Source organism: Electrona antarctica (genome assembly GCF_951216825.1).
Source record: "Electrona antarctica genome assembly, chromosome: 18".
Taxonomy (NCBI): domain Eukaryota; kingdom Metazoa; phylum Chordata; class Actinopteri; order Myctophiformes; family Myctophidae; genus Electrona; species Electrona antarctica.
The window spans coordinates 35197553-35213548 of record NC_136799.1 but is presented as its reverse complement, the minus strand read 5'-3'; the positions used below and the strand labels follow the sequence as shown (position 1 = coordinate 35213548).

Sequence of the window (15996 nt, the reverse complement as noted above, 5' to 3'; positions counted from 1 at the left end):
CGATGTGAGGGCGATAGATGGCCCATACCCGACATCCCTCCTTGGCAGCATACATGGGCGCAAACAAATGGGCTACTCAAGCCATCGAAGTTGAAGAAAACGAAGAAAAAGATATCCTCATGAATACCGTGCGATACAATCCCTTACAGCGGCCGTGGACTCATCACACATCTCCCCAACTTATCTAGGCTAAACGTACGAGCGAGTCCCGCGGGCAGAACCGAGGGTTAAACTGATGCATCCCCCTCCCTGCCAAAATACAGCGGGCTGTTTTATAGAGGAGCATCACCGTACCGCCGAGTGGAAGTGCACCTCGCACTTGATGCAGATCAGCTCATCCTGTCAATGTGCTTTTCCCCCAGTCGCGAATTCTTTCAAAACAAAGTCCGATCGAAAGACAGGGATGGATAAACGAGACACGTTTAAGTGCTGAACGCACCCTAGCTGTTATTTCGAATGCGTCGACAATGTCAATTGTGCTTTTAGTGGTTTGAGCTGAAAGTATAGCCTACAGTGCATGAGGCGAGTCTGTGAGGATGACGCTTGATAGACCGAATTAAAGTCAAGTACGCTAGGGAGGAGAGAGGGAGAGAGGTGGGTGGTAGAGGGGGAGGGGGAGGGAGAGAGAGACGGGCTGGGGCAGCACGTTATAGGAAGGACTTACTTAACTGTAGGGGCTATGGAAGACGCAGGCCGAAAAAATACCAGTGTATGTGATACAGGCTACTGTACGGTCAGTACTTTAAACCTCAGCTGTCTGTGCTCCAGTCAGTGACTATAGGAATGTTGAATTAAAGCCTACATTTTAAGCATATCTGTTGATAATGCTAAATGCACTCCATGTTTCTTGATCAAAAAGTGACCAATATTTGATTACAATTTTCACTGTTTGTCATGACTAACAGGCTCGCAATAAGTGATACGTGGTATAACAGGAGTTGCATATTATGGACAGATGGAAGTATAGCCTACAGTATAGGACTATAGGCCAGGGCACAGCAGTGCCAATGTGACAGGCCAGACCCTCATTCATTTTCTTGCTGTGTTCCATAAGTGCCATTTGGGGTGGACAATAGGCCTATATTCAAACATTTGCCAACCTATACTTCATCTGTTCATCATCACATTCTTTGCAACTTTTTGGGGTGTTTTTCCACTTAGAATTGCCTAAAGAACTAGCACACGTAGTAGGCCTATATTATATTCAGAACCATTTTCTGATCTCTTTCCCAACACTGAAAAATAATTGTGTTTGTTATAAACTCTATACTAGTGATGACACGTGGATATAGCAATATAGTGCAGAGTGCAGACCCATTTTAATCTTCAAGCTGTTTTCAAATTGTAACAGTTATATAAAACACAATTAGAGCTGAAATATCTCCTGGATATTTTAAAGTAATATTGTATTACAGACAGACAGACAGACAGACAGACAGACAGACAGACAGACAGACAGACAGACAGACAGACAGAGACCACCTTCAAAAAGTCCTGATGGAGCATTATTGTGATTTCTTACTTACAGGCATGTCATGATAAGTGCATGTTGAACAGCATACATGTTAAGAAATTAGGCATAAAGTCGTATGTCTGAAGGATATCGTAGATCTACATGTAGTTTAAACAGAACTGGCTCCTAATTGTGTCATATAAAGACATGACTTGATATTTGAAAAATGGCATTTGTTTAAAAAGGAAAGAAAAAACAACACAACATGAGTCAATTGAAATATGTTTTGTAGTATTCAACCAGAAGCAAGCAACCTAAATCAAAATCTTGATTTCTTATGCTTCTTGATTATCAAAATGATAACTTCCAAAAGTCTGCTGCAGTGTGAATGACTCAACTGTTTGTTTAATTATTGGCATACATCTTTTTGGAATCTGAGAAGTATAGGCCTTCATATGGTTCATGCCTGATTTACGTATGGTTTCCCCAGATGAAAATAACTGATCTACAAGCCCACAACGTGTCACATCACGATGCATTGTGAGCTTGTAGATCTGCATGCAGGACACATTAGACTGAGTATAGGCATCAAGTTGACATATATGCTACCCAGAGGGGACTGTTTAGTAGCTCAGCTACTTCAGTCTACTCAGTATTGATTATCTGACAAGAGAAAAGCACTACATCCCCTGGTTGCTTCCTGCTGGCTCACCTCATTCCACCAACAACACAAAATCTACCATAACATAAATCACTCCCTTTTCGAGCTCAAATAGGAGACTACATGGCTCAAAGCAGTGGTTCTGAACGTGGAGTCCTGGGACCCACAGGGGTCCTTGATGGGGTTCCAGGGGGTCCCCATAAAATATATATACCCACTATATCAATTTTTAAACTTCAGCATTATTTATTATTGTTATTTTGATCATTGTCTGTTAATCGCTAATGGAATTCTGGACAAAATCATATCTAATCTAACAATAACAAATATTCTATGATTTGTTTCTGCAGAACTAAATTGAATCAATTGGGGGTCCATGGCTCAAATGTAAACTAAATTAGGATCCTTCATATGTAAATGTTTGAGAACCTCTGGCTTAAAGGTAGTACAACAGATAAGGGACAACTTCATAGCTACTGTACCATAGCCTACAAGACAAGCTGCTTTTTTATAGGCCTACAATATTATCTAGAAAAGCCTTAAAAAATGCAAATTTATGAAAAAGTTACCATAAAGATTGCAGTTTGGAAGAAAATACCCTATAGTGTTTTACAAACTCAACCGTAAATCGTAGCTATCCCAAAATTATATTAAGGGTCCAGTCAAATATGTAATATACATTTTCAGTGAAAACCGATTTAGCCAAACTATATCTCTTATTCACTAAAAGCAAAACTATGTAACTTTCCTCTTCTACCCCGGATTTGAACATGGTTTCCTGTCTAGGTGAGACATGACCTTTGACACAATCTAAATGTCTCAGAAGAACATGGAGACAAAATACAACCAGTATAAATTGTATTAACATAATCTACCATACAGATTTGACAAAATTACATCTTATTCATTAAAAAAGAAAGTTACACAGTGCCGCTTTAATTGGCCTAGGCTACTGTGCTGTTTTATAGTGGATACAGATTGCCATCTAGTGGCTGACAATGTGATGATGTCTTCCAGCTGGTTAATAACTTTCTAAGTTAATTTCAGTTTAAAAGCTTATTTTTGTAGATCAGCAAAGCTTGGATCCTGATATCCAAATAACAGCCCATTAACCTATTATATGTCTCTTAAAGCCGCACTAGCCTATACATTATGTAAGTTTCCAATTCTACCCCACCCGGATTTGAACCCGGTTTCCTGCGCAAGTGCTGCCATTTTTACCATTGAGGTAATAGAGCCTGCCTGCTTACCATTGAATCTTGACCTTCAGGTCAAAATTCGGGTCAGATCCTGTGTGTGTACAGTAGGTGAGACATGACCTTTGACACAATCTAAATGTCTCAATAGAGCAGGGAGACCAAATACAACCACCCCAATTGTATAATAAGTTATATTGTATTAACATATACTCTTCCATAATACAGAGTGTGTGCCATAATGGTAAGGTCTGTAAATACTGTAATATTGCTGTTGCTACTCCATTTGCAGTATAGCTCATAAGTGAACAGCTGCAGAGAATTATTAAATGTCGGCCTGGCCCTAGACCTTTACCACACATACACGAGTCACTGAACACGGCATTGTAATAATTTACTGCACTAATATTATAATAATAAAAAAGTATAATACAAAGACTATTAATTCCCAAGGGAAAAAGTAAATAATTGTAGGCCTATGTATAGTTTAAAGGAACGGGTCACATAGCCTATCTTTGTTTATATAGGCTATAGTAAGTATACAGTATGTTTTTTATCACATTTATTTATGGTCTGGTTGAGGGGAACTCAACCATGCTGATTGCATGGTCAGCTGTAGGCTATAGTATCTTATCTTCCCTTGGGCTTATAACAGCTGACCAATCAGGCTCGCTATACTTAGAACGTTACTCTGTAAAACAGTGAGTCTTAATTTAACTTTGAACGTGTACACTCTCAAAGTTAGGCCGACCTGGTAGTCAAGTGGCCTACTGTATGTGTTTGTGTGCGGCACCTGACTCCGACTGCACATCTGGGTAGCGCTTGGGGGACCCTAAAAGGTAGTTGGCCCAGGGGCCTCTGTGAGTCTTAATCCCTCCCTGGTCTGTGTTTGAGTGGGAGACAGGCAGCTGATATAATGTTTCTTGAGGCCTTACAGGAGGCTGTTGCAGTATAATGACGTCTTGATGTAACAAAGGCAGGGACGAGTGTTTCTGCAGGAGTGTGTGATAAAATAAATATTGAATAAAGAATAAAAGCAATAAGAAGATGACATCACATAAAAGCAAGTCTATAAAATGGATTAACTCACAGTAGTCTGTTTTAGTCATAAATTACATTTCCGGTAAATTCTGGTGCCTACGTCATTTTGGTGCGAGTGTCGGCCACTTGCGAAAACATATATTGTTTAATAGTGATAAGCGAAGTTGTCAAAAACAGATTTATGTGGAATGGCTGTTAAAGATATATGCTTGCCATCAGGGCAAAAGCATAGTTTAGATTTAAGGCTCAACATTTTTACTGTAGGACCAAGCCCAGAGGTGCTTTAAAAGTGATCCATAAAATCAATTCTTAATGGAGAGAGGATTGGGGTGGTGTGATGTCATCAGTTAGTGGTTTATCTCACTCCTTAAAAGTATTGATTTTAATTGCATTGCATTATTATTACATTTTTCATTTAGAACATCCAATACTTGTTCTTGTTGCTGTTAGCACTCTTGTAGACTTTGCCACACTATCATTTTAAAGTGATGGATTCAAATTACCTTTGATTTGCTAAAATTACATTAGAGAAGGGCACACTTTATTTAACAACCTTTTAAAAATATTTCCCCCATAACCTTTAATAGTTATTGTGGTACTTGTACAAGTACATTTGCACATACCTGAAATCTGCATGTACCCATCCTAACAATTTGGAGGAGCAATGGTGTATATGCACTCATGGCTGCTACTGTACACTATACTGTCACATCCTTATAGGACTATAAGGATGTGACTGATTACATTTGTAAGGTGATGAGCCTATGGCGCAACAATGCACCTATTAGATGCTGCCCTTGTAAGTTATGGTATCTATATAATGAAACATTAGCAATATAGTTATACTATACTATGGATCAGTTGCTGTCTTACTGTTTAAAGAACTTGTTTGCTAAAACAGATATTAGTCTGCAGAGCTTGTAAAACTTAGACCGAAATGGCCTGCAAACCTCTCATCCATCTGTCTTCTAAACTGGCACACAGACAGGGACACAGTGGGTTTTATTGGTGCCACTGTGCTTCCTCCCTCTTTCTCATTCTCTGTCACTTCAAAAGCACGGGAGTGGCGTGACAGGCCAGGGGAGGGGTGCACCATTGTTAATTGGCCTTTTGAGCAGAACAGAGAGGTGAAGGGGAGAAGAAGAGAGGAGGACAATAGGGTCTCATTGCCTCTTCAGAGCAAAGGGATACATCCTTCCAAAGAGCAGGTTTGATCAGAGCATATAGACCTGCAAGTCCTGCATGGATCTCACACTCTGAATTAGGGAATCGGACAATAATCAACCATTCAGGTTACAATTACATGTTGGGCCTGTAGCCCAAACTGAATTAATAGGCAAACGGTTTGATACACTGACCCGGTAACATGTTATTCCATCTAGGGAGAGCACTACATGCGTGTGGCTCGAATGTTCTCTGTTCATCGTGCACAACAGGGCGGTAGAGCCCATGCTTGCAGTGTACTGTAGGTTACTTTACTAGACAAATGGCCTCCTCACATCTCACGCCACGCTGCAGCTAAGAGTACGTGGTTCAATGGAACGATAGGTACTTTTTTAAAACTTTCAATAAGGGGATGGAGCTCAATTAGCATTTCACAAGTCCCTTTCCTCCTCTATTGCAACCTTCCCTGCCGAGCAATGCTTTCTCTAGGGATTGTCCTGTTTTGGGCTCTTTTTGCCGTTGGCAGGGTGACAGTATTCGAGTGTGCAAACTTGTGCTATTGTCCGCGGGCCAGAGGGAACCATGGAGACCCCATAATATGACACAGGAAAATGTTTGCTGATGGCAATTCTATGGGCTTTGTCTAAGTCTTTCTCCTTCATGACGACTCGATTTAAGTCTCTAAATGTTTGACTACAAATGCAGGAGTGCTATCCAGCTCCTTTCCTTTTGTCCCGCGAGGTTTGAATGAGTAATTCAGCCTTTGTGTCGCTCGATTGAGGGGGCAAACAGAAAGACAAGATTCTTGAGCGTTCAAGCCCCTTTCCATGGTTATGCACTCTTTAGATCCCCCTCCTCACCAAATCCTACATCTGACATCACTCATGGGGAGGGTGAAGGGATACCCAGAACAGTTAAGAAACTCAAGTTTAATAGCTTTTATAATGATGCATGTGTATTTCATCAAGATGCTCACTTACATTTGCACTGTTTAAAAATGGATGTGTTGTTTAACGAGCACCCAGAATTTCAGAAATACACTTGTACAAGAAATATTGCATCCCTTAAGCTTCCCTAGGCGGATCTCCATGACAACAATTTGCAATGGTGAAGAATTCGATACCGGGGCACTCTGAGGCTGATTGGGGTGCATTGTGAGGGGCCTGGGGTCGCTGATTGGTTCAAGGAAAGCACCATAACTACAAGGAGTTTATATTCATTCAACTTGTTGAAGTGCTCAAACTGCAGCCTGGAGAGAATCTGTGCTCATACTGTGGCTTGGACAGCGTCTGATTTTGTTCAACCTCTCCGCAGTGAGTATTCTTGTAAAGCCATGTGGAATGAGTTACATCATGCCAGACTTAAGCATAGGCTAATTCAAATGCTTAAATTGTGTGATTTGTTTGTGTTGTTAATGCAATAATGTATTCATCTCATTCTAAGTATAGCTTGTTAAATGGTTTTTTTTCTCCCCCCTTAAGAGCTCCACAATGGATAATATCTTCTAGGATGGATTAACCATAAACGATTTTAACTTCATGGACAAAATGGCAAATCCAGACAGTGAGGTGAAAACATTGCTCAATTTTGTAAATCTGGCATCCAGTGACATCAAGGCAGCTTTGGACAAGTCAGCACCCTGCAGACGTTCTGTGGATCATAGAAAATACCTGCAGAAACAACTAAAGCGATTTTCCCAGAAATACTCTAGAGTTCCAAGATGGCACATGCACAGGTCCTCCGAGTTTGGATGCTCCAAACCAGTGGGGACTATTCACCACTCTATGAAGACAAGTGAAAGAGTACATCAAGATATGCAAAATGTAGAGAATGTTAGGAACCCCACAGAAAATGATAACGATAGTCAGGAGCAGGTGCCCATGAGGAAACGACAACTGCCTGCGTCGTTTTGGGAGGAACCTAAGATAACCCAAAATAGGAGAGAGCATCTAGGACTGAAAAGGAGGCACGGTGCAACCGAATTCAGTGACACCGAAAAGAGGAAAAGAGGTTATGATGATGCAAAAGCAGCCTTATCTTCCGGCAGTCGCTCTATCGACAAAGAGACAGTGAAACTGGACATGAGCTCTCACCATGTAAGTCTCTGCGGTTGTTGTCCCTTTCAGTACCATGGACACCAGGTGTTCCAGAGTCATATTGTTGTCCCTAATTCACCCGTGGGGATGTGGGGCAAAGCAATGGGGGCTGAAACAGAGATATCTCATTCTCAGCATCCATATGGACAGAAAATTCACACACATGTTGTGGTCAAGCCCATACCAACCAAACCCGCTGTTGCATCATCCATTTTCAGTGTGTTTGGCTTCATTTAGTCATTATACACATGCAAAATATGTAATTGTTAGGCTAATGACTTTAATGTTTCTGTTCATAAAAGCCAGGCCTCTCTTATTTTTTCTTACGCACTTATTGCTTGAGGCCACATTTTTGTTTAGTGATGAGGTTGCACTTGAAGGTTGAACAATTGTATTACTTTAATAAATTAGAATGTCTAATGACCTTCTATTTCTGAGAATGTTACAGACATTTTCTGATTAAGGTACCAGATCTCTGGTCATAAATAAAAATACACAAAAATGTAATGTAAATATTCTGATTTAGTTCTTTCAATTATGATTGACAGGTTGATTCACTTTGTACATACTGTAATGATTCATAGGTATAACTGAAACAAGTACATTTATTTTAAATAAAATCTTTCTCTTCTTTTTGGCAATTTGACTTGCTTTAGTTAGACTTTGAGGTTTCTCTTTCTCTCTTGCACCCGCACACTCACACACAGTGTTAAACATTGAAAATAGCACATTACATAAATAGAGAAGAAAACAAAATAAAAATCCCTGTATTCCTATTTTAAGAGTGTAAAAGTGATTATCCATCATTATTTATCCTGAGCGTTAATTTAACCCTTATTTGAAATTCTTTACACTAGCATCTACTACACACTGACAATTTCACTTTGAATCAAGTATCAGGCCAGGCTAAAGATATTCGATGAGTCTGTCTGGCAGAGGGAGGCTGTTGACAGACAACAGCTTATGTCTTCCCAACTGGGCATTGATCCTTAGCCTGCACAGGTGCATCAGTGGACGAGGTGACACTATAGAGACAAGAAAGGAAGTACCGGTAAGTTATGATTGATGCAGGCTATACACAGTAAAAGTGTATAGTGTAAGTGTCCATTTCCATATCCATTTGTAACTCAGAGAGTGCACAAATCTAACTACATGGCCATGCTCTCCCTAAGGACTCTACTTTGTAGAATTATTGATGTATGATTTAAAAAATAAATCGGTAAATGGTAAAAGGTGCATTTATATAGCACCTTTGTCCAAAGTGTGTACATGCGTGCGTGCGTGCGTGCGTGCGATGTACATGCGTGTGTGTGTGTGTGTGTGTGCATGTGTGTGTGTGTGTGTGTGGGGGGGGGGGGGGGGGGGGGGGGGGGGGGGGGGGGGGGGGGGTGTATGTAGAGAAGGCAGATGAGAAATTGCAAAGGGCGGATTTGACAAAAATGTTAAGCCCTGTATACTTTGTCGTGCGATGAACTATACAAACTAGACAATTTGCCTTGGTTGAAAGGATTAAAGTGAAAGCAAAATGGCATTATCTTGTACTTACATAGTTTGGTCTTTATGTCCATCCATTCCTCTTGGCTGTCCAAGAGTTCAGTGAGCCTGGAACACAGCCGAACTTGACCCACATAGTCCAGCAGCAAGTCTACTATTGGACCCGCCTCATTACGCTGGTTGGTTGAAAGCCATTCACAGAACTGGGGGTAAAAGAGATGCACCATACTTTAATTAAGTGTGTCCAAAGCCAAATCTCATAATGACACAATCCTTAATTTACAAATGGATAAATTCACACTAAGAATGTGCATAATTGGTTATTAAATATAGTATGTATATCTATATAATGTAGGATATGTACATGTATATTTATGAAGTAGACAATTATCTAATTGTTCTAGCAAATGTACAACACCTGTACTTCTCCATTGTTCTAGCAAATGTACAACACCTGTACTTCTCCTTCTGGTGGCTCTGTGCAGGTTAAAGGGGGTACTCCATTATTATGGAGAACAGTCTGTCCATTTCCAGCAGCAGTACTCATGTCAGATCTTCTGGGGGGTGGGTGAGGTACATTGCAGGTAAAGCAGCTGAGGGCATTGCACCCATTGTCCAAAAGGCACTTGAGCAGAGAGAGATTATTTATACACAGTGTAACAGCACCAGGGAAAGAGGTAGGATATGCTTTCATGCTGGTGTTGACATCAGCTCCTTTTTCCAGGAGTAGGGACACGGTTCTGACACAGCCCTTAGCCATAGCCATTAGTAAAGGGCTTACTGGGTCCAGACACGGACTAGCTCCAGCGTTCAGCAACAGTTCTGTTGTCTCTGTGCTGCTATTGGCTATAGCAAAGTAAAGGGCCGTGGTACGTTTATCAGCATACTGGATGGAGTGGCTGGGGGACAGTGTGGCGTTGACAGCGGCACCTGTTTTGAGCAGCACAGCTGCCGCCATGTGTCGGTTGTGCTCTGCTGCCAGGTGGAGGGGGGTAATCCAACTGTGACGAAGTCTGGCTCGACTCGTCACAGGGACAAGGAGGGACACAATCCTGTAGACATGACAGGAAGATGGATTTAAAAGGGGTTGTACCACCACTGTAAAAAATGCATACAATGTCCCTGCTTACCCTTTGAATAAAATGTGAACCCAAAACAAACCTGGTGTCCAATATTTTGGGCATGTCTTTACAGGCCAACATAACAAAGAAGGTCTACAGATCGAAAGTATAAGGGTATAAGATGCAATCCATATGTTTAATGTTTTTTTTGTGAATAATTCTGACCAATCTGAATGGCAAAGTATGTTAATACTATATAACCCCGTTACTGGGGTTGTAGATGGTCTACTGCTCTTCTAGTTAAAAATGTATATCCCGGTTGGGTAGGACCACTACTGGTTGACAAGAGATATATTGGGCAGTATTGTATCTGTTTAGCCAAATGGCATTGATCACGCCTCCAGGTCTTAAGTTAAGTAATAAGACCTGGTACTTAAGACACGCATAATACTGTCCATTGTGTTATAGGACAGAAATGCAAGGTGCCTTTTTGACAGACTGAGCAGTTTCTATGGTCATTGGTACAGCTCCAGTTTCCAGTTTCAAGCATTGAACTATACTATTGAACTACTGTATTTTATCATCTAACTTTTTTTTGCCCTTTTTTTAGAAGGTCAATAGACCGAAACCTTGCAAGAGATAATACAAATACCCAGTTTTGAACAGATTTGAGTGCGGAGAGCCTCCCTTTATTTTTTCACATCTAAACCTTTGTGACTCCAGCACCTCACCCAAGTCTACCGGCAGATGAACGGTGGCTTTTTTTTTTTTTTTTTTTTTTTAACTTTTATGACCAAAATCTAAGTGTAAAGGTGCTACTGTACTCAAAATCTTAGTATAATAAACAAACTATGGTTTCTTAACTTACTCATGGTGTCCATACTGAGCAGCCATATGCAGAGGTAGCAGACCTGCGTTTGTGGGCTTGTTGGCATCTGCGTTGTTATTGAGCAACATGGCAGTTATCTCCTTGTGTCCATTTTTGCTTGCCTCGTATAGTGCTGTCACCCCATCACATGTCTGCATGTTCACATCAGCGCCTAAACAAAAGCATATGTATAGCACTTACAAAACAGTTATAAAGTGTTCGAGTCCCGATCCCCGACGACCTTTGCTGCGTGTCACTCCCCATTTTTCTCTTCCCATTGTCTGTTTATCTACTGTATAGTATCAACCCCCCCCCCCCCCCCCCCCCCCACCTAACCTGACTCCGCCAGATGGGGCAGCAGATACCCCCACCCCCTCAAAAACAGACAGTAAAGTGATTTAAAAGAAAACACAGGATTTGCTGGCATGATCTCATCAGGAAGGTCATTCTAAAGTATTAACTGGGGCCTTGGTGGCGAAAACCTACAGTCAAGACTTTGTAAGGACCAGAAGGGCCCTGACCGAGGATCTCAGGCTGAGCCTGCTGCTCATATGGGGTTAAAAGTCCATGCAGGAGGGGGCAAGATTGCACAGTGGCTTAAAAGTAATCAATACAATCTATAAATCAATACTAACCAACTAAAATGAATGGTGATTGATTGAATACTTTAGTAGTCAGAAATATAAACAGCACATGGTACAGAGATTAAGGCTAATAAAAGGATAACACAAAACAGTTCATGGGGACAGTAAAAGCCTCTGAATTAATCGAACTCCAAGAGTGTACAAATTGATCAATATAAAAAAATCACACCCGTGTGAACTGAGTGGTGTGAGGTATTATATAGCCTGATCAGCTGTGGTCTGACGTAATGTCTGACGTAATGAAATCACACCCGTGTGAACTGGGTGACCATAGCAACCATGCTCATTTTTTGGTACGAACAGACACGTAAACTAACAAAGCTGAAATCACACCCGTGTGAACTGGGTGACCATAGCAACCATGCTCATTTTCTGGTACGAACAGACACGTAAACTAACAAAGCCAGTTGTAGGAGTGGTTTACACCACTCAAAAAGGAAAAGCAAAAGAACACAAACAGTGAATGCCTACCTTTCCCAATAAGGTAACACAACACCTGGAGCTGTCCGTGCTGAGCTGCTATGATGAGCGGCGGGATGCTGTAGGTGTGTGGTGGATTGAGTGTGGCTCCAGCTCTCAGAAGCATCTCACAGATGACTGTGTTGTTCCTGGACACTGCCTCGTGGAGCGCTGTCCAGCCATCCTGTCCATGACCACAGCGCTGGTTGACCGACGCACCAAAGGACAGAAAGAGGCTCACCATGTCTTCATTATCCTGTTCACAGGCTGTGCATGGGACCAGACAATACAACACTTATTTCAAATAATAGGGATGTACATGTGTACAGCATGGGCAGGAGTAAACTAAAGGCGCTGGTTCCTTTTGTATATTTTGCATAGATGCAAATTGATTCTATGCAGCGGTGTACCTTTGTACAATGGGGTTTCTTTGTTCTTGTTGCTGATGTCGGGGTCTGCGCCTGCCTCCAGAAGGCACCGCACACAGGACAGGTGTCCGCCGGATACAGCCAGAAGCAAGGCTGTCTGCTCCTGCAGGGTGCGCTTATCTACTGAGACTGGATGGGCTAGAGTAGGAAGGATTCCACAAAATGAGTTGTTTACACTACATCAGTATTTGTTCATGTAGCCTAAACAGTACATCCATCACCTAATTGAAAATAGAATAAACGGTATCTTTTTGTCATTGTTACATGAGCACTGAAAGTCCACCTGTTTGAAAGGAATTGCTTTCCAAACTGACAGACATTCAATGACGCCTTCGGTATATTTACCCTGCAGTAGTGTGTTCATGCACTCTGTCTCTCCACAATAGGCTGCCTCATGCAGAGGTATCCACCCATCACTGTTCTCCTCCATCAGGTTGTGTGGAGTAGAGACTGCAAGATCATTCACAGCCTTTACATCTCCTCTCCTTATAGCAAGGATGACTGGATCAGCAGCATCCCTTTCAAAACAGTACATTACAAGTCAATATATGATTCATATTTAATGTTTTGTCAGTGATTGTCAATATTGGATCATATTATGCATACATATGATATATGTACTATTTTACTTAACTACAGACAGAGTATGTTATGCTTGGTTCGTTGTCTGATTCTCAGTAGGCTAGCTGTGTGAAGCTAAGTATCGACCTTCAATTGCCTTGTTTGCCAGCATAGTTTGTATTACTGTGGAAAGCAAGGACATCCATGATCTCATTGTAAAATTGCCACCTTACCGCCGTGTCTGTCAAATGCAACAAAAAGACTCACTCGCGCTCTGACGTGCTGTCGCTCTGCCATCGCCTGTCAGCGCATCTCGTCCTATCGCCGGGAAGCTTCGCCGACGCGGATTTGCTCTTATTCCCGACATTACGAAATTGTGACAAGTACTCTGAATACCTGAATCTCGTCATTATAGTTCCAGTGTTCGCTACCTACCGCTACAGTGACAGTGAAGCAATGACGAGTCACGATCGGGGTTGAAGGGGACACATTCACAGCAGCGGGGGGGCTCAGCTGTGCTCTTGGATTATTTTAGGACTACATTGTCACGCGGGAGGTGGTGGTCTGTCCATATGTCAAGACACTCCAACATTGAGAGATAAGGGAGACAGATGAGATAACAACTAATTCCCTGCGTTTATTGCATTGGTCCTGACGCTCTTAAAATAATATAGCTCAGGGCCTGCCCTCAGGCCTATATAGTAAAAGTATAGTAGCCTATACGACATGAAATGCAGAAAACATTGCAAACAGTCCACACTGTAGGCCTACACAAACGTTTCAACAATAAACCTGAGGGGATTATACTAGGCAATGGCGATCTGTGCAATACATACATACCATACTTTATTATGATATAGCCTACCATAGAATAACTATGGGAAATTACTTATAAAGGTAACAGGTAGGCCTACGATAAGCAAGCATTATGAGATAGAAGTGAAGATATTGTAAGTAGGCCTATAGGACAATTAGGCTGTGGTTTGAAAAGATCTGACATTAGAGTCTATTTCACAACTGTGCTATAATTGTATGTCCAGCATGATTTCTATTAAAAAAAAAAGTGAGGGGCACTCTTATCATACATCATCCATTCATTGTCAATGGGAATTTGATCTTTGTGTAGGATATAGGAGGGGCTAGCGCCCCCCAAAAACCTGCTCTTTAATTATGTAAAATTCTGTATTAGCCTCCCATTTGAGCAAACCATGTTTACTATACACCACCAAATTAACCTTAAGTGCATTATAACAGCCAGTCAAATACATTCACTGCTGATATAGACAGCAATGCGTACAGTAATGCCTTTTATATTACGTATAAAAAGAATGTCATTGAGCATGGCATGCAATTCAGGACTTAATTTTGACCATCTGCAACAACAAAAAGCTGTAAACTCAGTAGGCACAGTAGCCTAGCAGTCTGCAAAGATTTCTTCAGATTTTAAGGTTCACTCTGTTTTAATTCAATAAACTTTGAGTTCAAACTGATTCAGTTTAACCAAATATTATTCACATTAGATAACACCACGTGAATAGTTTATGCATAAATGCCAATTGTGCCTTACATACAGTATATGTGCCCTCAGCTCACCTGAAAGGGTTTATTGTTGAAGTGAGGACATCATGAGAATAGGTGCTTTTACCAATGTTCATTCTCTGGTATATCATCCTGGATTGTGGAACTGAGATCATCACAGAAGTAGTTACTGTATGGTATCCAAGGACCGAGCCTGCTGTCCTCATAGCCCAGTTATGCGATGATCCTGTAGGAGTCTAGATTAGAACATGCACAAATATGCTCATATCTTTATCATTAATAACACAAAAATGTAGTATAGCCTATCATTACCGGTTTGTCCCGGGGTAAAACAAAAATAAATTTGAAATAAGTATAATATATACATACAGTAAAGTCATGTCATTTCCACTTGTGTATAGTAATTAAGGTACAGTATAGGGGCTGGTGAGCTACACTCCCAGAGAAAGAGAGGGAGAGAGACAGAGAGAGAGAGAGAGAGCACCAGCTCCAGCCGCGCATGCATGGCTGCCTTTTAAGGAAATGTTCAACTTTGTTTAGTTCCACTTGATTCTGCTGCTCCAAAGGCTACACACACACACCCTGACATGAGGCACTGGCACTGAGGATATAGTGTTTTGTGAGTTATGGATAGCAGGATAATATTACGATGACACAGAGCTTAGATAAGTGTCTTAGGGGCATTTATTGACCCATGACTCATTTGGTGAAATGACCACATTGTAAAATCTTTTGCGTATTTCATTTGGTTCCATTTGTACAGTATGCTACACTCGCAGAGTTCAATTAACACTCAGGATCTTATACTGTGCAGTGAATTAAGGGAAAACATTATTTAACTATGAGTTAAAACACAACCAAATACATTACAATACATTGTACACATTAGAGAGAAAGCAATCATATATTCAGGTCATTTTTTCTTTTTCTTTTTTTTAAACAATTCTTCATACAGAAGACTTGGACTTGCTTGGATGATAAAGACACATTTATTTAACATGCAAAAAGTAAAATAAAACCATGCAGTTTGGATGCTTTAAAACAATAAACACAAATTAAATGTTCAAAAGGAGTAGGAAGAACACTTTGTACCTCTTCTCAACTAATTTAATAATTATTCATATAGGCTTATAGGCTAACCCATACTATACACGTACAGTATGATATTATATTATATTACATTACAATGTATTACATATTTATAAATGCACATCATCATGCACTCATATACTTGTTATAATTACTATATTACATAGCCTATACATCCCACTCACTTATATATAATATTTACATAGGCTAATCATATTTCTCTCTCTCACACACACACACAC

The 15996-nt window shown here is 40.8% G+C and overlaps 2 protein-coding genes across 3 annotated transcripts; one reads left to right on the top strand and one right to left on the bottom strand.

Moving 5' to 3' along the window:
• Positions 1-7062: 7062 nt before the first annotated feature.
• LOC306941732 (protein FAM181A-like) lies at positions 7063-7848 on the top strand (the record flags this gene model as incomplete). The annotated part of the gene is made up of 1 exon (XM_079527367.1): positions 7063-7848. The coding sequence occupies one exon, from the start codon at positions 7063-7065 to the stop codon at positions 7846-7848; it is 786 nt and encodes a 261-aa protein (XP_079383493.1).
• Positions 7849-7985: 137 nt separating this feature from the next.
• Positions 7986-14810, bottom strand: LOC306942882 (ankyrin repeat and SOCS box protein 2-like). Of its 2 annotated transcripts, none has more exons than XM_079529044.1 (8): positions 14720-14810; positions 12911-13083; positions 12548-12703; positions 12150-12404; positions 11035-11206; positions 9560-10157; positions 9158-9308; positions 7986-8636 (listed from the first exon to the last, which is right to left on the bottom strand). In XM_079529044.1, the coding sequence occupies exons 1-8, from the start codon at positions 14794-14796 to the stop codon at positions 8518-8520; spliced, it is 1701 nt and encodes a 566-aa protein (XP_079385170.1). In that variant the 5' UTR covers positions 14797-14810; the 3' UTR covers positions 7986-8517. The 2 variants fall into 2 exon arrangements, with proteins under 2 accessions (XP_079385170.1, XP_079385169.1); XM_079529043.1 differs by lacking the exon at positions 14720-14810 and adding an exon at positions 13394-13770.
• Positions 14811-15996: the final 1186 nt, after the last annotated feature.

Coding starts and splice junctions, on each gene's coding strand:
- LOC306942882 (XM_079529043.1), bottom strand. CDS start 13,536: ATGACGAGATTCAGGTATTCAGAGTACTTGTCACAATTTCGTAATGTC. Junction 9,309..9,559: donor CACCAGAAGGAGAAGTACAG/GTGTTGTACATT, acceptor TTTTACCCCCAG/TTCTGTGAATGGCTTTCAAC. Junction 8,637..9,157: donor GGACATAAAGACCAAACTAT/GTAAGTACAAGA, acceptor TTGTCTCTATAG/TGTCACCTCGTCCACTGATG.